Here is a 19706-nt window from a genome sequence, read left to right on the forward strand (position 1 = left end):
TCTCTTTCATTACAGCTCCCAAAAGCAGATCTCAGGTGGAGGAAAAGTCTGACTGAGGGTAAAGAGCTTCTCTAGGTGGTTTTGCCTTTGTGCCTGATGCTCAGGAAGGACCTTTGGTGCTGGCGAGTGGCTGCAGGAGCGGGAATACCCTCGCAGCCCCGCTGGGCAGGCAGGAGGAGGGCGGGAGGAAGGCAGGAGGAGGTCAGGCAGGAGGAAGAGGGCAGGAAGGGGGAAGCAAGGGAGAAGGAGGGTAGGCAGGAGAAAAAGCAGGAATGGGACAGGAGAATGGCCGGCAGTGAGAAGGAAGCAAGAAAGGAGGAGGGCAGGCTGGAAGGCAGGTAGGTAGGTAAGCAGGACTTCCAGGAGGAGGAGGAGGACGGCTGCAAGGCAGGAGGAAGGCAAATAGGTAGGTAAGCAGGAATTCCAAGAGGAGGAGGAGGAGGGCAAGCTGGAAGGCAGGAGGAAGGCAGGCAGGTATGTATGTAGGTAGGTAGGTAGGTAGGTAGGTAAGCAGGAATTCCAAGAGGAGGAGGAGGAGGAGGAGGGCAGGCTGGAAGGCAGGAGGAAGGCAGATATGTAGGTATGTAGGTAGGTAGGTAGGTAGGTAGGTAGGTAGGTAAGCAGGAATTCCAAGAGGAGGAGGAGGAGGAGGGCAGGCTGGAAGGCAGGAGGAAGGCAGATATGTAGGTAGGTAGGTAAGCAGGAATTCCAAGAGGAGGAGGAGGGCAGCAGGCGTCCCGGGCCCGCCTCCCAGGGCCCCTCCTCCCGGACGTGCCGGGACAGCCGCGGTTCCCCGGAGCCGCCGTCCCGAGCCCGGCCCGGCTCCGCCGCTGCCTTCCCGAGCCCGCGCTGCGGGCGGGGGTATCCCGCAGGTGCCCCAGGAACGCGTGCCCGCCCCGGGAGCAGCGGAGAGCCCTCGGCGCGGCTCCCCCGGCTGCCGCTGGCCGCGAATCCCGGCCGTGCCGGAGGAGCCCCGCGGGGGCCGGTCCGGGTCACCATGTCCCGCGGGGGCAGCCGCTGGCCGCTTCGCCTGCTGGTGATCACCTGCGCGATGGCCGGGCCGGCGCTGGGCCAGGAGTGCTCCGCGGAGAAGATGGAGAATTCCATCATCGATATCCACTTGTCGCTGCCCCGCGGCGTCCGGGGCGCGGAGCCGCTGCGCGTCCCCAGCGCGGGTGCGTGTGTCCGCGCCTGCTGCTCGGGGCACCGGCTCGCAGGTAACCTCGGCCTCCTTCTCCTCCACTGCCCGGGAGAACGATCCTGGAGTTTGGGCTGGCTGGGTGGTCAGCTGCTGGTGTTCTCCCTGTTCAGCGCGGAATTTACCCTCTCATCCAGGCTGCGCTTAGTTCCAGCTTGCGGCTGCTGCCTTCTTTTGCCAGTAGATGTTAGGTCTTAACGCAGGACCCCGTAGTGTACAGGAAGATAGTTGCTTCACAGAAACAGCGTTAGTTTTAGACGTCAAAACCTCCCAAATCCCCAACCCCGAAGGTGCATAAGCTGTGTTTAGTAGATGCACTAAAAGTAGCTGATGTTTTACACCGTATTTAATTTTAGCCAAAAATGAGAATGCTCATCCTCCTCTGAGACAGCTGGTTTGAATCAAGCTCTTGGAGCAGTAGGAGGTAGAGCAGCAAGTAGAAATGACAGTGGTGAAGGTGACCCCCCGAAGCAGCAACTAGCCAAGCGATTCCTGGGGTGTAATAAGGAGAAATGTCTAAATAGTTTTCTTCCCCATGAGTATATCGAGGAGGTTTTCAGATTTATCAGGATTTGTAAGCGGGCTATTGTTGTATAAAGTGGTGCCAGTGTGGTATGCGTGAGGGAGGATGAGAGATTAGACTCATAATTTCCCCAACTTTATTTGTACAGGAAAAGGAAGGTGTGACCTTTCATATTTTGGCCCTGGGCCATTCTTCTGCAGTCCTTGGCGGTTTTTTCCTGCAGGAAAGTTATGTGTTAGTAGTTTTCCTCTTACTCACATGAGCAAAAGTTAACAAACTAGATCTCATTACCATACTGCTGTAAAAGTTCTTACTGCTGAAACAGGCATTTACTTTGTTTTGCAGGAGACAAGAAGTGCAATTTCGTTATTTTTTATGCTGCAAGAACAAGTATACATCCAAACTGCTACTTGTTTTACTGTCCTAGCACTGAGGCTTGTCCAATGAAACCTGCAACAGGACTTGTGAGCTACAAGATAACTACAGGTAAATAATAGTGAGAGCCATCAGCCCCCACGCCACACTGCAAAATTACTTTTGCACCTGTGAACTTTCAGTAGTGACCAGGAACTGTTTGGGGGTCGTATTTTTAGTAAATTATGATTTTAAAATATTGCTCTTTTTCCTTGTGGAGGATGGATGGGCAGGTGTGTGGTGAGCTCCTCTGTGGGCCCAGCTTCCAGCTTGCAATAATGTCCCAACCCTTACAATATTCCTTCACATTAGGTTCAGAAATCCTCATAATTTGTCCTTGCTTAAAACAAAAAGAAGCTGCTTCCATCTAGATACAGCCAGGAAGGAAGATTTCCTGTACATAATACTGAAAAGTATAATGAAAACCAATGGAAATACCGTGGCCTTGTAGCCAGCTGTGTATTTAAAGGACCCATGCTACCCTGATGAATAATTGGCAGTAGTAATAAATAATCATTGTTTTCTGCATTCAGTTAGGGAACCTGAAGTGCAGAAGGAAACTTTCTAAACTCAGAGCTTTATGGCACGTGTGCTGCACACTCAGGAATTTCTTGCTTTCTGGCCTATGCTGGTTTTCTTTATCAGCAAGGCCTACTTGTTGATTGACATTGACTTGCACCAGACCTGTTTGAACAGCCCAGATAAGAAGCTGATAATTAGACTGTCCTGCCAAGGTGGTTTCTGTATGGCTGCTTGAGAGATCAAACCTTTCCAAGAAGAGCTATGCAAAGAGCAACAGTTTTATATATAGAAAGGTTACTCATGTAATGTTACCAAGTATTTTTGTGCAAGCGCAGTCTCACAGGGATCATGCAAAAGCAATGTGCAACAAATGAACTGCATTTCTGTAAAACTATTACTAAAATTACACTTCCCTCCGGCTCTTTCTCCCCTAGAAGAACATTGGGGTTTCAAACAAAGAAACAAGAAATGCAATCATGCTTGTGCTTTTGTGCAGCATGTAATGCAATGCTGAGAGAACAACGTGATTGCATTTAACACTTTTTCTTTTTGGAGACTGTTCTGTGAACATTTCATTGTAGAAAGATTATGCTAGCTTGTTTAATGTTCCTGCTAAGTTTTCAAAGGTAGCACCTGAGCAATGTCAGTAGCAACAAATGTTTCAAACTTTCTTCTTTCATATGAGAAGCTGTATGTTGTTACACTGAAAACCAAGCCGAAAGGGGGAAAGATACTTTATTTATTTCAATTCCAGTGCATTTAACAAACCTTTTTGTTTCAGTATTAAAAAGAGATGAGTGAGAGTCAGAGCTACTTGAGAGCATGTTCCCTTTTAAATGTTCTGTGCAGCAGCTGAATGGTTATCATGAATATATTATACATATTTCTATATTTTTAAAATAAATTTATAAAATTATATATATAATATGAATTGACAACTAGCCTGTCTTTCCAACAACTCATGTTAAGCCAAATACTTTCTATAATAGGTGTAAATCAGGTAAATACTGTGGAAAAAATACTGTAAAATCAGGTAGCTTTTAGGATTATTATTTGTATGGTATTTCTGCACAGAACGCTGTTATGTGACTAGGCTTGAGGCTGACAGCTTTTATGACATAGAATTTAAATGTGTTCCATATTTTAAAGAAAGGAAGTTTCATTAGTCATTATTTCTTAGAGCCCCCTTACATAAATATTTCTAAGAAATACGAATAGTATTAGTATACATTAGTCAAAAATAGATTTAATAATTAAATACCAATATTGCTGTTTCCAGACATTCATGCCCTAGAGGATAAATCCATCAAAACTGAGAACTTTTCTTCAAATGAGTATTCTTTGCCTTCGGATGCTGGAACCTTTATGTCTCACAGTCAGAACATCCATCAGAATCACACTGCCGGTTTGGAGCAGTCTGTCTTTCAGCAGGCCTCTGAACTCCTGAACCACATAGGCAAGCATTTGGACAACATGGAACTTCAAACAGTTTCTCCTGAACCTCAAAGAGCAGGAGAATCCGAGATCTTAGACCCCATCTCAAGGCAGCAGGTAATTAATGTGCCACCAAGCAAGCCTTCTGCTGCTCCAGTTGGAAATCCCACTGCTTCCCTCCCTACTGCTCCTCGGGTGGGCACCCCTGAAAGCAGCAGAGCTTCTCTTGCCCCTCTGCCAACAGGCACTGCCCAGCTGGAGTCTCTTACAACCTCTCTGCATCCTGCTGCTGCCAAGCCAACCACAGCTGCCTTTGCACCTGCTGCAGCCACTGCAGCTCAACCTGCTGTCCCTGCCACCAGCATCGCTGTTACTCATGGTCCTCTTTCCAAGCCCACAAATTCTGCTTCTCCTTCTACAACCGTGCAGGTGACCACCAATTCTGGATCTGCTACTGCCCTATCAGGGCTAAGGACTCCAGCCATGGCTCCTGAGCCAACAGTGGTCTCTTCCAATGACACCAGCCATGTGACCCTCCTCTCCTTTCCAGGTTTCATTCTGTCCAGCGATTCCCCCGCATCTTCCCAAAATGACCTTCAGGGTTATGACCCATCTGACTCAGAAAGCTCCCTGTCAGAAGGTGTTCTGAGAGGGAAAGGTGTCTTTCAGCTGGGGGAAAAAAGCAGCCTTGTAGCAGCTTTGTTTTTTGGGGTGATATTCCTGTTCCTAGTTCTTGTGCTGACAGGGAAGAAAATCCATGAATCTCTTCAGAAGAGGCGTTACACCAGGCTGGATTATTTGATCAATGGAATGTATGCTGATGTCTGACTGGGAGAGGGAATAAAATTTTGAGGAGCATCTCTCACTTTTGAGAGGAGAACTCTGAAATAGAACAGTAGATATTGAAATCTCAGAAGAGGATGGATTCCTTTTTTTGGGCTCTAATGGGAAAGCAGGAGGCAGGAGATGGGTTTGGTGGTGAGAAGGAAGGCTCTGTGTGTGCTGAATAAAATGTCTGTCATTTTTGATTTATTCCTAAATCCTGAGAGTAAACATCTAAATCCAAGTCAAGCTAAGAAGGTCTTATATTCAAGGAGAAAAAGCATTTCATGAGCTTAATCTGTACTGTGACAAGATTAGTGAAATTGAAGTGCCCCTAATAAATTGAGTACCTGTGCAGCACATGGGTGTTTTTAGTGCTATTTGCATCAAATGCTGGAGTGTTACACAATTGCCTGGCAATCCTATTTGCCCTATTTGTAGCTTTAAAGGAATACTTAGTAATAGAGCTTTGCATCCAAATGGTTTTAGGTACAAACAGGAAAAAATATATTACATATGGCATAATTTAATTTTCCTTATCTAAATATAGTTTATGGTTATATACCTATCTTTAAAGTTCTTCTGCATACATCACAGGTATCCTTAAAACTACACACTGCAAATGTGAGTGCTCACAAAGCACACCCTCTTCACTTCTAGCATCCCCTTCATGTGACTGGTAATAAGCATGGACAATTATTTTGATATTAGAAATTTTTTCCAACCTAAACAACTCTATGACTTTATGTTTTCCCGACTTTTCAACAGGGAGAGTGAGTGGGAGCATCTACTGCCACACAACTTCCAGTTCATGTTGTTTAAATTTCCCTTCATGTGCAGTCAGTGTAAACCTGGTTTTAGAATGAAAGGCTAGATTTCAAAGTGTTCGTGTCAGGTGGCATCATCAACAACAAACGTCACAGCAGAGAAGGAAGGGTGCCTCACAAATGCAAGGAAACAATTCTATTACAAAATATGAAATTTGACTCACATCCAAGAGATTCTTAGATCTGTCGAGCTTAGTGTGGTGGGAAGCAGGTGTGATCCAAAAAATGGCCTCAAGGCAAGTTTTCTGAAAGCTCTAAATAACTAAATGCAGAAAATTCTCTGAAAATTCCGTTCTTGAGAGATCAAAGAAAAGTCAGTGTTCCTTGTGTCAAGAACTTGAATTCTTACTATACGGAGGCTGCAAATTGCTTTATATGTATAAAAACAGCTGGTCTGCTACACTGCTTGAGTCTGACAATGGTTAAAAGAAAAGTAGTCTGGATAACCTCTTAAAAGTGACCAAAATTACTGAAGAAATGTACCACAAATTTATCAGCTTGTTTTCTGACTGTGCTTTGTTTAACTTTTTCTTTTTCTTTTTCTTTTTCTTTTTCTTTTTCTTTTCTTTTCTTTTCTTTTCTTTTCTTTTCTTTTCTTTTCTTTTCTTTTCTTTTCTTTTCTTTTCTTTTCTTTTCTTTTCTTTTCTTTTCTTTTCTTTTCTTTTCTTTTCTTTTCTTTTTTCTTTTTTCTTTTCTTTTTCTTATAGCTATTTTCAGAGATTTCTGGTCAAGGAATGTAACAAGGAGGAACATTTTTGGGAAGTGACTTCACAGAATGATAAGTACTAGTCCTAGCTGTAAAGATGCAGATCTGAGGTTCACCATCATTTTCTCTCCTAAGAACTGCAACCTTCATGAGAAGCTTTCTGTGTTGGTGGTGTCATCACAGGAGGAGAGGTGCTGAGAACAACCCCTGAATGCTCACTGTGCATTTCTGCTGCAAGAAATAATTTGTTGGAGGGAAAGGTGCTTGGTATTAATTGATATGGTTACAGTACAGTAGCAAAACATTCAAGAGAAACCAGCAGATGTATCTCAGGGTTGTTCAGAGCACAGGTCCTGTATTCATCTGGAGAGGGGCATTTTGCAAGGACATGCAGCAATGGGACAAGGGGGAATAGCTTTAAACTAAAAGAGATAAGGTTTAGATTACATATTGAGAAGAAATTCTCCCCTGTGAGAGTGGCAAGGCCCTGGCACAGGGTGCCCAGAGAAGCTGTGGCTGCCCCATCCCTGGCAGTGCCCAAGGCCAGGTTGGACAGGGCTTGGAGCAGCCTGGCAGAGTGGAAGCTGTCCCTGCCCATGGCCAAGGGCTGGAATGAGCTGATCCTTAAGATCCCTTCCAAGCCAAAGCACTCTCTGGTTACTCAGTGTGGCCCATGGCATTGGGATCTGCCCTCCAGCCCAACCAGCAGTGCACACCCAGCACGGTGAATGGCAGAGGCAAAGCTGAGAGGTGCTCCAGCACCATGCCTGATTTGGTGAGGATGCTGACCTCAGTGACCTTTCACAACATTTGAGTAAAACAACTTTAGAAATCACTACATGAAAGATCTTCTTTTATGCTCCAGTAAAGAAAACAAGGTATTAGGTAGGTGTACTGAAACACTTTTTAAAAAATTATTTTTCCCATCCATTTGTCATGTTGGATTAAGAACTAACAGGGAATTAATTGACAGCTGACCAGTCTGGATCTTTCTGGAGGGGCCTTTACAAGCTGTGTTTGAACACTAGAGGGCAACAACAGTTTATTAAATAGAACTGACAAGTTATGAGGATTTTTGATGATTAAGAAAAGTTTTAGTTAGATTGTTTTTAACTTCCCAAACTATGGCTATTTCATTGCAAAAAGGTTTTATAGGAAAGGTTTTTGTTTATTGAAAGGTTTTGGGTGGAGGATTATAAAACTTTTTACTGCATCATATAATGTAGAAGACAACAAAACTAAGAATATTCTCTATTTTAATAACATTGAATCAGGTTGCATTATTAGTCATGTATTGGCATTTCCAGTTAACAGAGAAAGAGAGAGATTTCCCATCATCATGCTTTTGACTATGATGCTTTATTATATGCATTTTTTGAGCTTATTTATTTGCCTGGATAATGCTCTTGTATTATGAATCAAAAAGAAGCAAGACAAAGTAACTAAAAAAATCCATCTGGTTTGTTATGCTTTCCACCATTAAAACTTCTGTGCACTCTTCTATTTTTCCACTGACATCTCCTGTGGTCTTCACTGTGCAGCACACATGGAAATGGGTCATTAATAATCACACTGTGATGACAAGTCTCACACTGGGGTGGCTCTTTCTGGACCTAACCAGTTCTGTTATGGCAGCTGGCCAAAAGCTGATTGACTTTTGTCACCTGGAGAGTGTCACAAATTCTGTAGCTGCTTGTTTTCGTGTTGTTGCTTTACAGTGCTGAGCAAACACAAGGTGTGTAAATACAGACTGTCACGAACAAAACTGTCTTGTGGTATTGTACAGTAAAGCAAATAACCCTAATTTTGTAACCACTGCAAACAATTGTAAAGAAATAAATTGTAGCTCTATTTGAGATTTATGAGAAGGGTGCAAAGTCCCTACCTCAAAGGGCAGCAAACTCAGCATGGTGTGCTCTCTGCAAATAGTGCTTCAGTTCATTTTAAGTCCTGTAGGAGCAGGAAATGCTTATACTCAGGATTATTTCAAGTAAATTACTAACCAACTAACAAAACCCAACAAACAAACAAGGAAACAAAACCACAAAAAAAAAATTACACAAGAAGGCAGTTTCAAAACTGGATCTTGTTTTCCTGCCTCGTGCAAAACCATCTTAGTGGATTTGAATCTGATGACATGCTTTGATCCTACTGTCCCACACTTTGTGCTGATAAAAACATGGAGTTTAAAGTGCCAGTGCTTCAGTCAGCAGTTCCCAGGCAGTATCCCATCATACAGAGAGCTATTCTTCTGTGGATTTCTTTCTGTCATCCTCCTGAAATGGGCCTAGACAGCTGTGCTCTCCCTGTGCATTACTCATCCTCTCACACAGGTAATGCACCTCTCTACATTAATTCTCAATGAATTCCTGTTCATTGGTAGTTGTGGGATAGCTGCATCCCCTCATCCTGGAAGTCTTGCACATCCCTTCAGGAGTGTACATGCTGTTCCCAGATGTCGTGATAGGTATGTCCCCTGAAGGGCTAGGATATATTGAACATTTATCTTCCTCTTCAGAAAGCCTACACTCAATCTCAAGTCTAAATTTGCTATTTTTCCTTTAGGTCTCTACACTTGTTGAGGATGTCAAAGCACAAAGCAGAAAACTGCTGCTCTTTGTCACCTCTGTGTTTGGTATTACAAACAATGTATAAAAGTATTTTAAAGTTTCAGTACAACTATGCTGTATCACTGTTTCCTGTATATTGGCTCACTTAATTTAAAAAAAAAAAAGGAGTGAGGGTCATGCATTACTTCTTTTCTCTTCTTTTCTCTCTTTTCTCGTTTTACTCCTCTCCTTGCAGCCTATAAAATGTCATTTTCCTAAGTGGCAAGGGTTTAGATATCCCATGTTCAAGTTGTTCTGATTCTTTTTCTTTTTGGTTCACTTTGTTTTACTAGAAATTAATGAAGAAAATTGAAAACTCTGTCATACCAATAATATCCAGGAGTAGTAATCAGATAATTTGTGCATGCTATATTTTCTCAAAGAAATTTAACAAGCAGTTAACATCCAGAACAACTGACTCAACCATAAGGAATGTTTTCAAACATTTGCTGATTTGAACAGTCACTCTGAAGACCAAAAAGGTGTTTCATCGCAATGCCGTGATGGTAAAGATGGTTCTATGAGAGAAAGTAACTCCTTATAAGATGCTTTGGTACCAGCTACCTCAGAGTAGCAGCTGAATTCTGGCTGAAAGTTACCGGGAGCATCGCCAGAGTTTCTCTGTGCTTCCACTTGCACAGAAGAAAGGATGTGATCAGTGGAGCTTAGACTTTGACACTGTGACTTTTGCAGCAATTCTCAACAGCCCCTAGATGGAAACCTGGCACAAAGTTTAAACATACATTCTTGTGCTGCAAAGATGGTGGAAACCCCTCATTGTGACACAGATCTCCTATAGGACTGCGTGCTGTTTAATTCGTTTCTGAGTAAATTTTTCTGTTTGCTTTCATGAAAGAGCTTTTTTTTTCCTGAAACCAAACACTACTGAAATACTTGTGTGTAAGTATTTGGATCTGACAAGCAAGGTTTTTCTGATCCTCCAAGTAAGGATCCAGTTTAGTTTGGGTCCTCCAAGTAAACTGAATGAGATGATCCCTTTACTACAGTGGTCATGTCTTATGTGTCTTTGTCAGTGCAGCTCCTGTTGGTGTCAGCTGGGAGGTCTTCCAGCACATATTTAAAAGTCAAGTCCTCCCACTTAGAGGCTCACTAACTCTTCAAAACAATTGCCACACAGGATGACAGAACATCTCAGCCCAGAGGTGAAATTTCTGAAATAATGTGTAGAAAGTTTTCCCGGCTGCTTCTCATTATTTAACTAGGACAATGTTGTCCTTCTTTGGTTCTGGGGCATGAAATAAGGAGTTCAAATGTTTTTCCACCATGTGATAACTCAGGCAATACTTCTGGAAAGACTCCAGATTTGGCACACACGGAGTGCTCTGGTTTAGAAAGGGCAAAAATTAATTTGCTTGTGAGATAAAGTTTTAAACCCATGAGAACAGCTCACTCCATTCTTCTCACTGCTCAACAAGATACACATGTGGCTTTCCTACACTGACAGAGCATCAAGCAAGGGTACACCCCATTCAAGTGAACATTATAAAGGATGCTAGAGTTTGAAAAGTGAAAGCCTGAATGCTGAAGTCTATCCACATGCTGCATCTAGCAGAGTTCCTACATCTGGCAGCTTTTCCAGAAATATGCCAGACACTCCATCTCAAGGGTAAATTCAAGTGTAGTTAAGTGCTGGGATGTGTTTGCAGATGCCAAAAATGGGTAACCCTGGTGATGGTAATGAAAATTATTTCAGAAGCATTGACAATAGCAAAAACAGCAATGAAAGAAGTGTCTGTGTGCTGCAGGCAGGTACAGTACAGGTCACTTCCTCTTGCCTGGAGCATCTGCTGACTTCCTAAACCATCAGACATTTGGAACAGAAGGTGATCCTGGGCAGCAAACAGAGTAAAAGTGGGAAGATACAGCAAGTCACCTTACAAAAGAAATGCATGGAATTTGTGAGGCACTAGCCTTCCAATATAATGTAAATTAATTTATTTTTGCTTCTATTCATGTGATAAAAAGATATTAATCAGAGTTTATCAATGCATGGTAAATTTCAGTTTCTGAAAAAACATAGTAATAAAAATGTTATGTGTTTAAAGCTTCCAAATCTAACTTTTTAATGCCACCAGAGCCTACTCTTAGAGCAGTGGGAGCTGTGCTGGCTGTGGGGTCAGTGAGGGCTGTGGTGGCTGTGAAGGGTGTCAGGGCTATAGGGTCTCTGAGAACTATAGGGTCTGTGAGGGGCAGTGAGGGCCATGGAGTGTTTGAGTGCTACAAGGGTTGTGAGGTCTGTGAGGTCTCAGGGGGTTTTGAGTGCTGTAAGGGCTATGGGGTCTGTAAGCTGTGGTGGCTACAGGATCTTGGAGTGCTTTGGGGTCTGTGAGGTCTTTGGGGGTTATGGTGCTCTGAGGCAATGAGGGTTACAGGGGCTGTGAATGCTCTTTTTTCTTTTCCTTTTTTTTTTTGTTTTTTGGTATGGTTTGGTTTTTTGGTTTTTGGGTTTGGTTTTTTTTTTCCTTTGGTTGGCATTCCCTCTTCTCTGCTCAAGCCTCTCTTTTTCTTACTTTTCCTTTGCTTTTCATTTTCCTGCAGGAAGCCTGCAAACCTTTCCACCCAACAGCAGGCTTATACAGCTAAAGCCAGCATCAGTTGGAATCAGCTCTTGGTTTAGCCAAAGCTGGCTCCTTTTACCCTCTTTTCTTGGAAAGGCTTTTTAGCTCTCCCGTGTAATGTCAAGGAGTCTGCTGTAGTCTCTGGAGCACACAGGGTGAAAGCAATGGGTGCCTAAACCAGAAATGTCAGAGGCAAAAATTCGACAAGGCCAAGTGTCTGCAAACATTTTTCTCTCCTGTCTTTAAGTGGTTTTGGCCTGTGGTTCCCATTGTTTTGGGTTTTTAACTGTGGTGACTGGAACACCTTTTCCTATACTGAATTATTTGCTGCTACAGTGTACCTTAGGCCATACATACACTAGATGTTTCTTCCTGTTAAAGTGCCAGGATTCTTAAGCCACAAGTGAAGATAGAACTCTAAATCATAGTTCCTTTCAACACTTAGAGCTTTGGTTATCTTGAAAGAAAAAAAGTGTTTTGGGAAAATAGCACTTTAAATGTATTGTTAAGAAAAAAGATTTCTTAATATGCTGAGATTAAATGGGGATTTTGCTCTGTGTAAGCCCTTTTCAAATGGTTGTAAAGGTATTAGATTTTTCACAATTGCAATAAGGAAAAAAAAAAGTAGAAGTTGCATTAACTGCAAAGCTCTGACACTGAAAAAGGCATTGGAAGGAGCTTTACGAGTCAGGGCTATTCAGACACAATTCCCTGTCTTTTATGCAAAGATCCATGTGACCAAATACTGTCTTTGTGGTTTTGACTGGGGAGAGGGTAGAGAAAGGAAGGATGAGGAATGGATTGGGTAACCTCACTCTAATCACTGTTTCTTCTTGAGATGAGAAAATATAATCTAATTATTCCAAAATAGAATCATTTTTCAATAATGTCTTCATAGCAGCCACTACATTTTTAATAAATATATTTGGGGACTGGGTCTTACTTTCTCTGAGTTCTCCTTTATGTTATTTATCTACATTTAGCTGCCAGCTACATTGGAAGAGCATTTATTGAAATCTACACTGCAAGTAAATTATTCAAAGAGCTGATGAAAATGGAAAGGCAGTGAATGACACTTCAGCCCTGTATAATTGCCTCTTCTATCCCCTCATCACGTGAAGAATGAGTTACAGGCCATAAGCCACAGAAACCTTTATATATGCAGCCAGTGCAAGTTTAAGGACCCACATGCACCCCTGTTGTAACAGGCAATGCCTTGTGGTTAGTGGATTTAAAGATTTAAGAATTTTGTTCCTTGTAGTTTACTTCTGCAAGAGTGAGATCAATCTCTAGGACATTCACTTGAAACATTTCCCACGGTGAAATATAAAATTTGTCAAATCCAGTATGAGTAATAGTTCTGAATTGTCAGAGGTAAAATCCCTCTTCCTTGAGAAACCCTGGCTAATGGTAGTTTAATGAAAATGTTATCAAGAATATGCCTTCATCTTTGTTTTTAATAATTAATTTATTCATCAATTAAGAGTACAACAAAGGTTTGGGTTTTCCTTGAAATAACAAATTGTTACAACATCTTCGTTTGTGTGGCCTTACCTTACAAATCACGTAGAAGAGGAGCATTTCATAAAACATTGCAGACATTAAACCTAGAGATTAACCATTAGAGGGCAATCTTTCCTGCTCTGAGGAACTCAGCATGGTTTTCTAGCCTATTTTGAGAATTGACTAACATAATATCAACACCCCTGAAGAGATACCATGGTTGATGCTCCACAGCCATATTCTTTAGGTGCTTAGTGTCTTTGCTGAACTGCAGACTAATTTATATATGAACATAAAAATAAATATATTAATATCAACATAAATATAACATGAACATGGCTATAAATATGAAATACAAATAGGAAATATGAATATGACTCTTCCTCACAAAGTCTGAATGAAGAGGGATGAGTCTCTTTACTTGCCATACTCTGTGGTAGAGTAGTCCAGAAGTGGCTACTGCAGGTGGCAAATGAGCTCTTCTCTGCACACACATGGTGTGTCACACCATAAGACACACATAAAGAATGAAAAATGTTTTAGGAAATATTGCTAATTATTGTACACAGTGACTTACCTTTCTTGACCATAGGCATAAATTCTAGTCACTAATCCCTGTGACTAAAAGAGTGCAAGAAAATGTACAAGGCTTTACCAGTAACTAATTTTTAAACTTCAAAGGCTGCAGTGCAAAGCAGAATTCTTAAATATTATGCATATTGCAAAACGCTGAAGGGGTTTGAAAGGGGGTTGAAAAGGAAATATTCTTAAATTGTTGTTGCTTAAAAGGCACGCACGTTATGGTTAATAGAGCCCAGATGCTCACTGGTTTTGAAAAGCTGAGCAAGCTAAAACAAAATAGTGTTTTGGTGTCTGTCAGCCTGAAATGTGAGCTCTTTTAAAAGGATGTTTTTGCTGTATCAACATAGTATTAAAGCACTTTACAAATTTTAGAACAGTGACTTTCTCAAATGACATTTTTGTAACATGGCTTTGAAACGTAGCCACAGCTAAATATTCCTAAGGAAAGTCTTGGACTTGCCCTGTGGTCTGGTGGTGGGCAGTGCCAAATTAAAATCAGAATCCTTCATGGTTCACACTAAAAAACATGACCGCTGAAGAAGGCAGTGCTATTTCCAACTCCCTGGGAGATGGGAGAGGAGAAAAGAGGTAGTAGGTAGATAGCCTGACCTTGAATGCACCACCAGCAGGAGTCCAAACGCTCCTCCAAAGTCACAAAGAAAATGCCCAAGCCTTCCAGGTCATCTTAGTTCATATTTCCCTGTGGGGATATTGCTGGATTTCTGTTAGACTAGCTTGCCTGTACGGGCTGTTGAACTCAAGCACCTTCTCCTCTGTGAAGTTTTTGTTGCAAGGATTTTTTTTTAGCCACAAAGAAACGCAGTTCTCATCCTGGGCACCAGGCAGCCTCTTTGGGTAGAGAAGATGGGAAAGAAAGGATGGGTATTGAGGGGGGGAGAGGAGACTTGAGGGGAATAATAAAATAGTACTGAAATGCAAGGAGAAAATCTAACTCCGTGTGTCATAAAAAAGGGGATTTGACAAGCTATTTGACGGGGAAATTGCCCCAGAATTTGTAGAAGTGCTAATTTTTTGCTGTGATTTGTTTGTGGTGATAGCAATGGCAAAAACAAGTTAGGTTTGATGCTTGGAGAAAATTGCTGGACTAGAGAGATGATTCTCTGTTCAAGCAAATCTGCTTGTAAGGCACCTATATCCTGGCAAAAAGATGCAGTTTATATGGCATGGGAGGAAAAGTGAGGGGAAAAGTATCAATGCTTGTGATTGAACTTCAAGAAGGAAAACATGATCACTGAGGGAGGTGATTCTGCTCTCATGAGACCCCACCTGGAGTCCTGCATCCTTCTCTGAGCCCCCCCACACAGGAGGGATGTGGACCTGCTGGATCCAGAGGTGAGGGATGAGCTTGGGGCTGGAGCATTCTCTACCACGAATGCAGGTTGAGAGAGTTGGGGCCGTTCAGCCTGGAAAACAGGAGGCTTCAAGCCTTCTAAGCCTGAAGAGGGCTTACAGATGGAGAGGGGCTTTTCACTAGGACATTAGTGATAGAAAAAGGGAGAATGCAAATATTAGGAAGAAGTTCTTTATTATTCTATGATCTGGTCCTGGATTCATTGAAGAAGGAATGCCATTGAACCCATTGCACTCTTGGAATAGGATAAACCTAAATGTGTCAGACATTTCTATCACATTTATTAGAACTAACCTTGTTTTGAGGAAGAGCTGGATGAAACATTTTTCTTTATAAACTGTATGACCTAAGCAATGTGGCAGGATGATGACAATGATGTCACAGTTCAGGGTGTCCTACTTTATTCTGTGAAATGATTGTAACAGGCATCATTGGATAGCAACATTACATCCCATTTCCCCAGCTCCTGTGCTGCAGACTTTCCTGCTGGGGGCATGAGGACTTGAGCTTGAGTTTCAGTATGAAACCCTGGCCCTTTTGAAATCACTGAGAACTTTACCATTGCCTTCAGAGGGACCAGCATTTCAGCACGCTATGCCCATTAATTCCTGTTGAAACATTCCATGAGAAAGCTGATTATGATAGTGGCTTCTGTGATGTGGGCAGCCACAAATCCATTTGCTGAGCATCCATCTTCTTCCAACAGCATTTGCTCATTAGGGGCTTGGGTTCTGGTTCTACAGAAGATCCCATTGACTCCACTGGAACTCGGGGCACAGCTCAAAAGCAGAGTGACTTTGGCAGTCACTGCTGGTTTTGTGAGCTCTGGCTGCTGTCCCTTGCTCTCCTGGGAGCTGACACAACTGCTTGTGAAGCTGGGCCACCAACTTAACCAGGGAACTTGCCCAAGTTCAAGAACAATCCCATGAAAACTCTTGTGTCACTGAGCCACCATCCAAGCTCAGAGGTAAGAGTAAAGCTGTCCAGGTTTCTTAGCCTCAGCTGGATTTGATCCAGCAAACCAAGGTTTCTCTTTCTAAGGTGAATGAAAATAACTGAGACCAACAAGGGGAGCTTCTTACTAAAATAAAATAGACATTCCCTCTCCACTTTGACATTAAGCTCAAATAAAGGAACACAACCACCTCAGAGGAATCATGCCTGTTGGGGTGGCTTTTTTGTGTGTGGTAATCTCGCCTCCTATTTTACTTTGTAAAAATCCTTGCTATGGACTCAATGCTACATGGATGAATTAGAAGTAAAGCTGACAAACATTTAGGAGACAGACTTGGTTCTTGAACCCTAAGCACTAATAGGGAAAAGGGTTTAAAAAAGGACATTTTTGCAGGGGGTAGTGATCAGTGGCTCAGAGTCCTGATGTACCTCAGTGACAAGTGGTGCCCCTCAGGAGTCCACATTGGACGAGAGTTCTTTAAATATCTTCATTAATAGCAGAGATGTAGTGATTGAGTGCACCCGCAGCAGGTTTGCAGATGACACCAAGCTGAGGGTGCAGGGGCACACCTGAAGGACAGGCCAATCCAGAGGGACCTGGACAAGCCCCAGAAGTGGCCCAGGGGAAGTGGTGTCCCAGCACAGGAAAGGCCTCAGCCTGTTGGAATGAGTCCAGAGAAGGCCAATGAGATTAATAAAGAGATGGAGCACCTCTGCTGTGAGGAGAGGCTGGGAGAACTGGGATTGTTCAGCCTGGAAAAGAGAAGGCTTCTGGGTGACTGTCCTGCTTCCACCCAAGAGGGTTAATTTTTGTAGTAGCCAGGAGAGGTCATGGCAAGGACATGGAAGTTATCCTATACACCTTCTGTCAGTGCTAGGGGTGAGGGGAAGGGAATCTGTTCTGAGGAGAAGGGGCTCCTTCCAGTCAAGTTACAAGTTGAGTAGAGAAGTGGGGAGGCCCAGGTTTTGAACCAGAGGGAACAACTTATTGTCTCTTGTTGGGGCTCCTGCAGTGAGCAAGAATGTTTCTTTTTTTGTGCTCTCTGTCATTTATATATTTATAGTGCTGTCATTTATATATCTATAGTGCTGTTACTGTTCATTTTCTTATCTCATCACTGTTTCCAGTAAATTGTTCTTATCCCAACCCATGATCTTTGCCTTTTGTGCCTCCAATTCTCCTCTCCATCCTGCTGCAGAGGGGAGAAGGGATTTGGGGGAGTGAGTGACAGCACATGCGTTGGAGAGTCTTGGTGGGAGCACTAAATTGGGGAGCACCATTCCTAAACCATGACAGTGACGTAACTGGGGCCTTCCAGCACCTGCAGGGAGCCTAAAAGAAAGATATTTACAAGAACATACAATGGGGAATGGCTTCAAACTGAAACAGGGCAGATCTAGGTCAAACATCAGGAAAATCTTCTCTGTGAAGATGGTGAGGCCCTGGCATGGGGTGCCCAGAGAAGCTGTGGCTGCCCCATCCCTGGAAGTGCCCAAGGCCAGGCTGGACTTAGACTTGGGAGCAACCTGGGACAGTGAAAGGTATTCCTGCCCATGGCAGGGGTTTGGAACTAGATGTTCTTTAAGGCCCCTTCCAATCCAAACCATTCTGTGATTTTATGATACTTGGGCTGGAAGAGACAGGAGGATTCTAGGCAGGCTGTGGGGAAAGGGGCTAGGCTGAGCAAGGTGAAGCCAATAATCAATAACTGGCTTAGAGGAAATCCAAGTAGGAAAGGGTTTGAATTATAGAAAAATGGCAAAAATGCACCAGTGACAGCATATAAGTGTTCAAAAGTTAAAAACAAAACCAGTCAGCTTGGGCAGCAGGGAAGATGTCTTTAAGAGTCAGAGCAACCAGGCAGGGGATCAGGCTCCCAAGGGAGATAGTCAAGACACCAGAGTGCTTCCAGCAGAAACAGATAAGATTCGAGAGGGAATGGCATGTGGAGAAATGTGTTTTTGTGATGCAGGGTGCAGGCTTGAGGTTTTCCTCAGCTGTGCACTGTATGATTAAGATACAAAGAATTCATTACAGATCTGCCATACTTCTCAGGAGATTAATGACATATTATGGAAAAAGTATAAGGAAACACTGTAAGGGGGAAAAAAAACCCCAAACCCCAAACCAACACCAACTTAATTTTCCTTTTAAACAGTGAAAATAAATATAAAAGTGTGCTGTTTTGCCTGCTCCTGCAAAATCTAGAGGTGACAAACAAGGATTGGACATAGGTTCTCTCTTCTCCAGGGTACATTTTTGTATGGCAAGTCTTCCCATCCATTATCCATGTGGATCTTGCTCAAGTTTGCTAATCCTCCCAACTGACAGCACAGTAACAGAGGGGGCTATTTCACCCAGCAGATAGTCAAGGACAGAATTTTGTAATGTAGACCTGGCCTCAGGCTATTGAGCCAAATTGTTTACATTTTCAAAACCCTTTTTTTTTTTTGCAACCTTGAAGGTTGGAAATACACTTCATTTAAAAAAATCCCTCTGTTTTCTTCTATTTAAAAAAAAATTTTCCCCAGTAAAAGCTGAGAGTCTGATACTACCACATGAGACCAGGAGCCCTTTAGAGTCAGCCTACAGTGCCCAGGCCTTTAATCTGGCCCAGATGTTATCTCCTACTGTAATAACAAGAAAAGCTGTGAAAATATATGTTGAACACATATGAAGGTAAAAGTTAAATGTTTCTGTGAGTTTCTAATAATCCTGAAAATAATACTGATTTTGGAATGCAAGTGCCTCAAATGTTGCTCCAAGTTGTTCTGCTTCATATCATTATTCTACTCACCAGCTGTCACGTTCTGTGAGGGAGGGAGAATGTGATGTAGATGTCTAGACTGAATGAAAGCGTTGAAATCATGAAGTAGATTTTCTCATCTAGAGGAAATGCAAGAAAGCTGCACTTTACATTGTTTGTTAGGAGCAAACAAAGAAGGTAAGGGGGGGGGGAGTTTGGTTTGTTTGCTTTTTTTTTTTTTTTTTTCCAATTGAAGGTATATTACAAAATCTTAGCTATGCAAGAGGGAAAAAGACTATGTTTAAACACAGCACATTGGCCACTCATATTAAGTGCTGTAAGCAGCACAAACCCAGCCCACCACATTTACTTTAGCAAGGGGGACAACAAACAGGCAGAGCCCCCCCCCCAAAAGCGCTGGGAAATAAATCACGCATCATTACATCAGCCGGGCAGCAATTCCTGCTGATAAGGAACGCCTGCTCCCCGTGCTCTGGGAAAGGCCGGGATTTATTGCTTTTCAGCCCGCACACCGGGGGGACGGACCGTAACTTCAATCTGCCGCCCGGCCCCCGGGCGATGCTCCGGCGTTACAGCCCGTCCCGGGAGCGGGATGGGGGTCGGGATTAGGATCGGGATGGGGATTGGGATCGGGATCGGGATCGGAGTCTTTGTGCTGCCGCTCGGACGCCGCCGCAGCTCTGTGGCAGAAAGTAGTCCCGTCCTCACGGGCCAGGGCTGAGCGCATCGCAGGCGGCGGAGGGGGCGAGGGGAGGCAAAGTAGTCCCGCTGGAATGCGGCTGCCCCCCGCCTCGCCCCGTCCCTGCGCTCGGGGGGTGCCGTAACCCCGCTCACCTCCCTCCCTCCCTCAGCGGGCCGCGCTCCCCGCCGGGGCTCCGCCGGCAGCGGGGCCG

At 43.3% G+C, this 19706-nt stretch overlaps 1 protein-coding gene and 1 long non-coding RNA gene across 2 annotated transcripts; one reads left to right on the forward strand and one right to left on the reverse strand.

Annotated features, from left to right (window-relative positions):
* The first annotated feature begins 827 nt into the window (after window positions 1-827).
* MANSC1 (MANSC domain containing 1) lies at window positions 828-5660 on the forward strand. The gene is made up of 3 exons (XM_064421101.1): window positions 828-1217; window positions 2067-2207; window positions 3937-5660. Exons 1-3 carry the CDS (start codon window positions 998-1000, stop codon window positions 4917-4919), a joined length of 1344 nt encoding a protein of 447 aa, XP_064277171.1. The 5' UTR covers window positions 828-997; the 3' UTR covers window positions 4920-5660.
* LOC135301003 (uncharacterized) lies at window positions 1187-19441 on the reverse strand. Its single transcript, XR_010362761.1, has 4 exons — window positions 19339-19441; window positions 18844-18932; window positions 8332-8396; window positions 1187-1938 (listed from the first exon to the last, which is right to left on the reverse strand). It is a non-coding gene; the product is annotated as an uncharacterized LOC135301003 (long non-coding RNA).
* Between the last annotated feature and the right edge of the window lie 265 nt (window positions 19442-19706).

Source organism: Passer domesticus, chromosome 5 (assembly GCF_036417665.1).
Source record: "Passer domesticus isolate bPasDom1 chromosome 5, bPasDom1.hap1, whole genome shotgun sequence".
Lineage (NCBI taxonomy): Eukaryota > Metazoa > Chordata > Aves > Passeriformes > Passeridae > Passer > Passer domesticus.

Excerpts from the sequence above, each read along its gene's own strand:
- MANSC1 (XM_064421101.1), top strand. The coding sequence starts at position 998 with ATGTCCCGCGGGGGCAGCCGCTGGCCGCTTCGCCTGCTGGTGATCACC. Across the intron at positions 1,218-2,066 it reads CTCGGGGCACCGGCTCGCAG|GAGACAAGAAGTGCAATTTC; the intron begins GTAACCTCGGCC and ends TTTGTTTTGCAG. Across the intron at positions 2,208-3,936 it reads GAGCTACAAGATAACTACAG|ACATTCATGCCCTAGAGGAT; the intron begins GTAAATAATAGT and ends TGCTGTTTCCAG.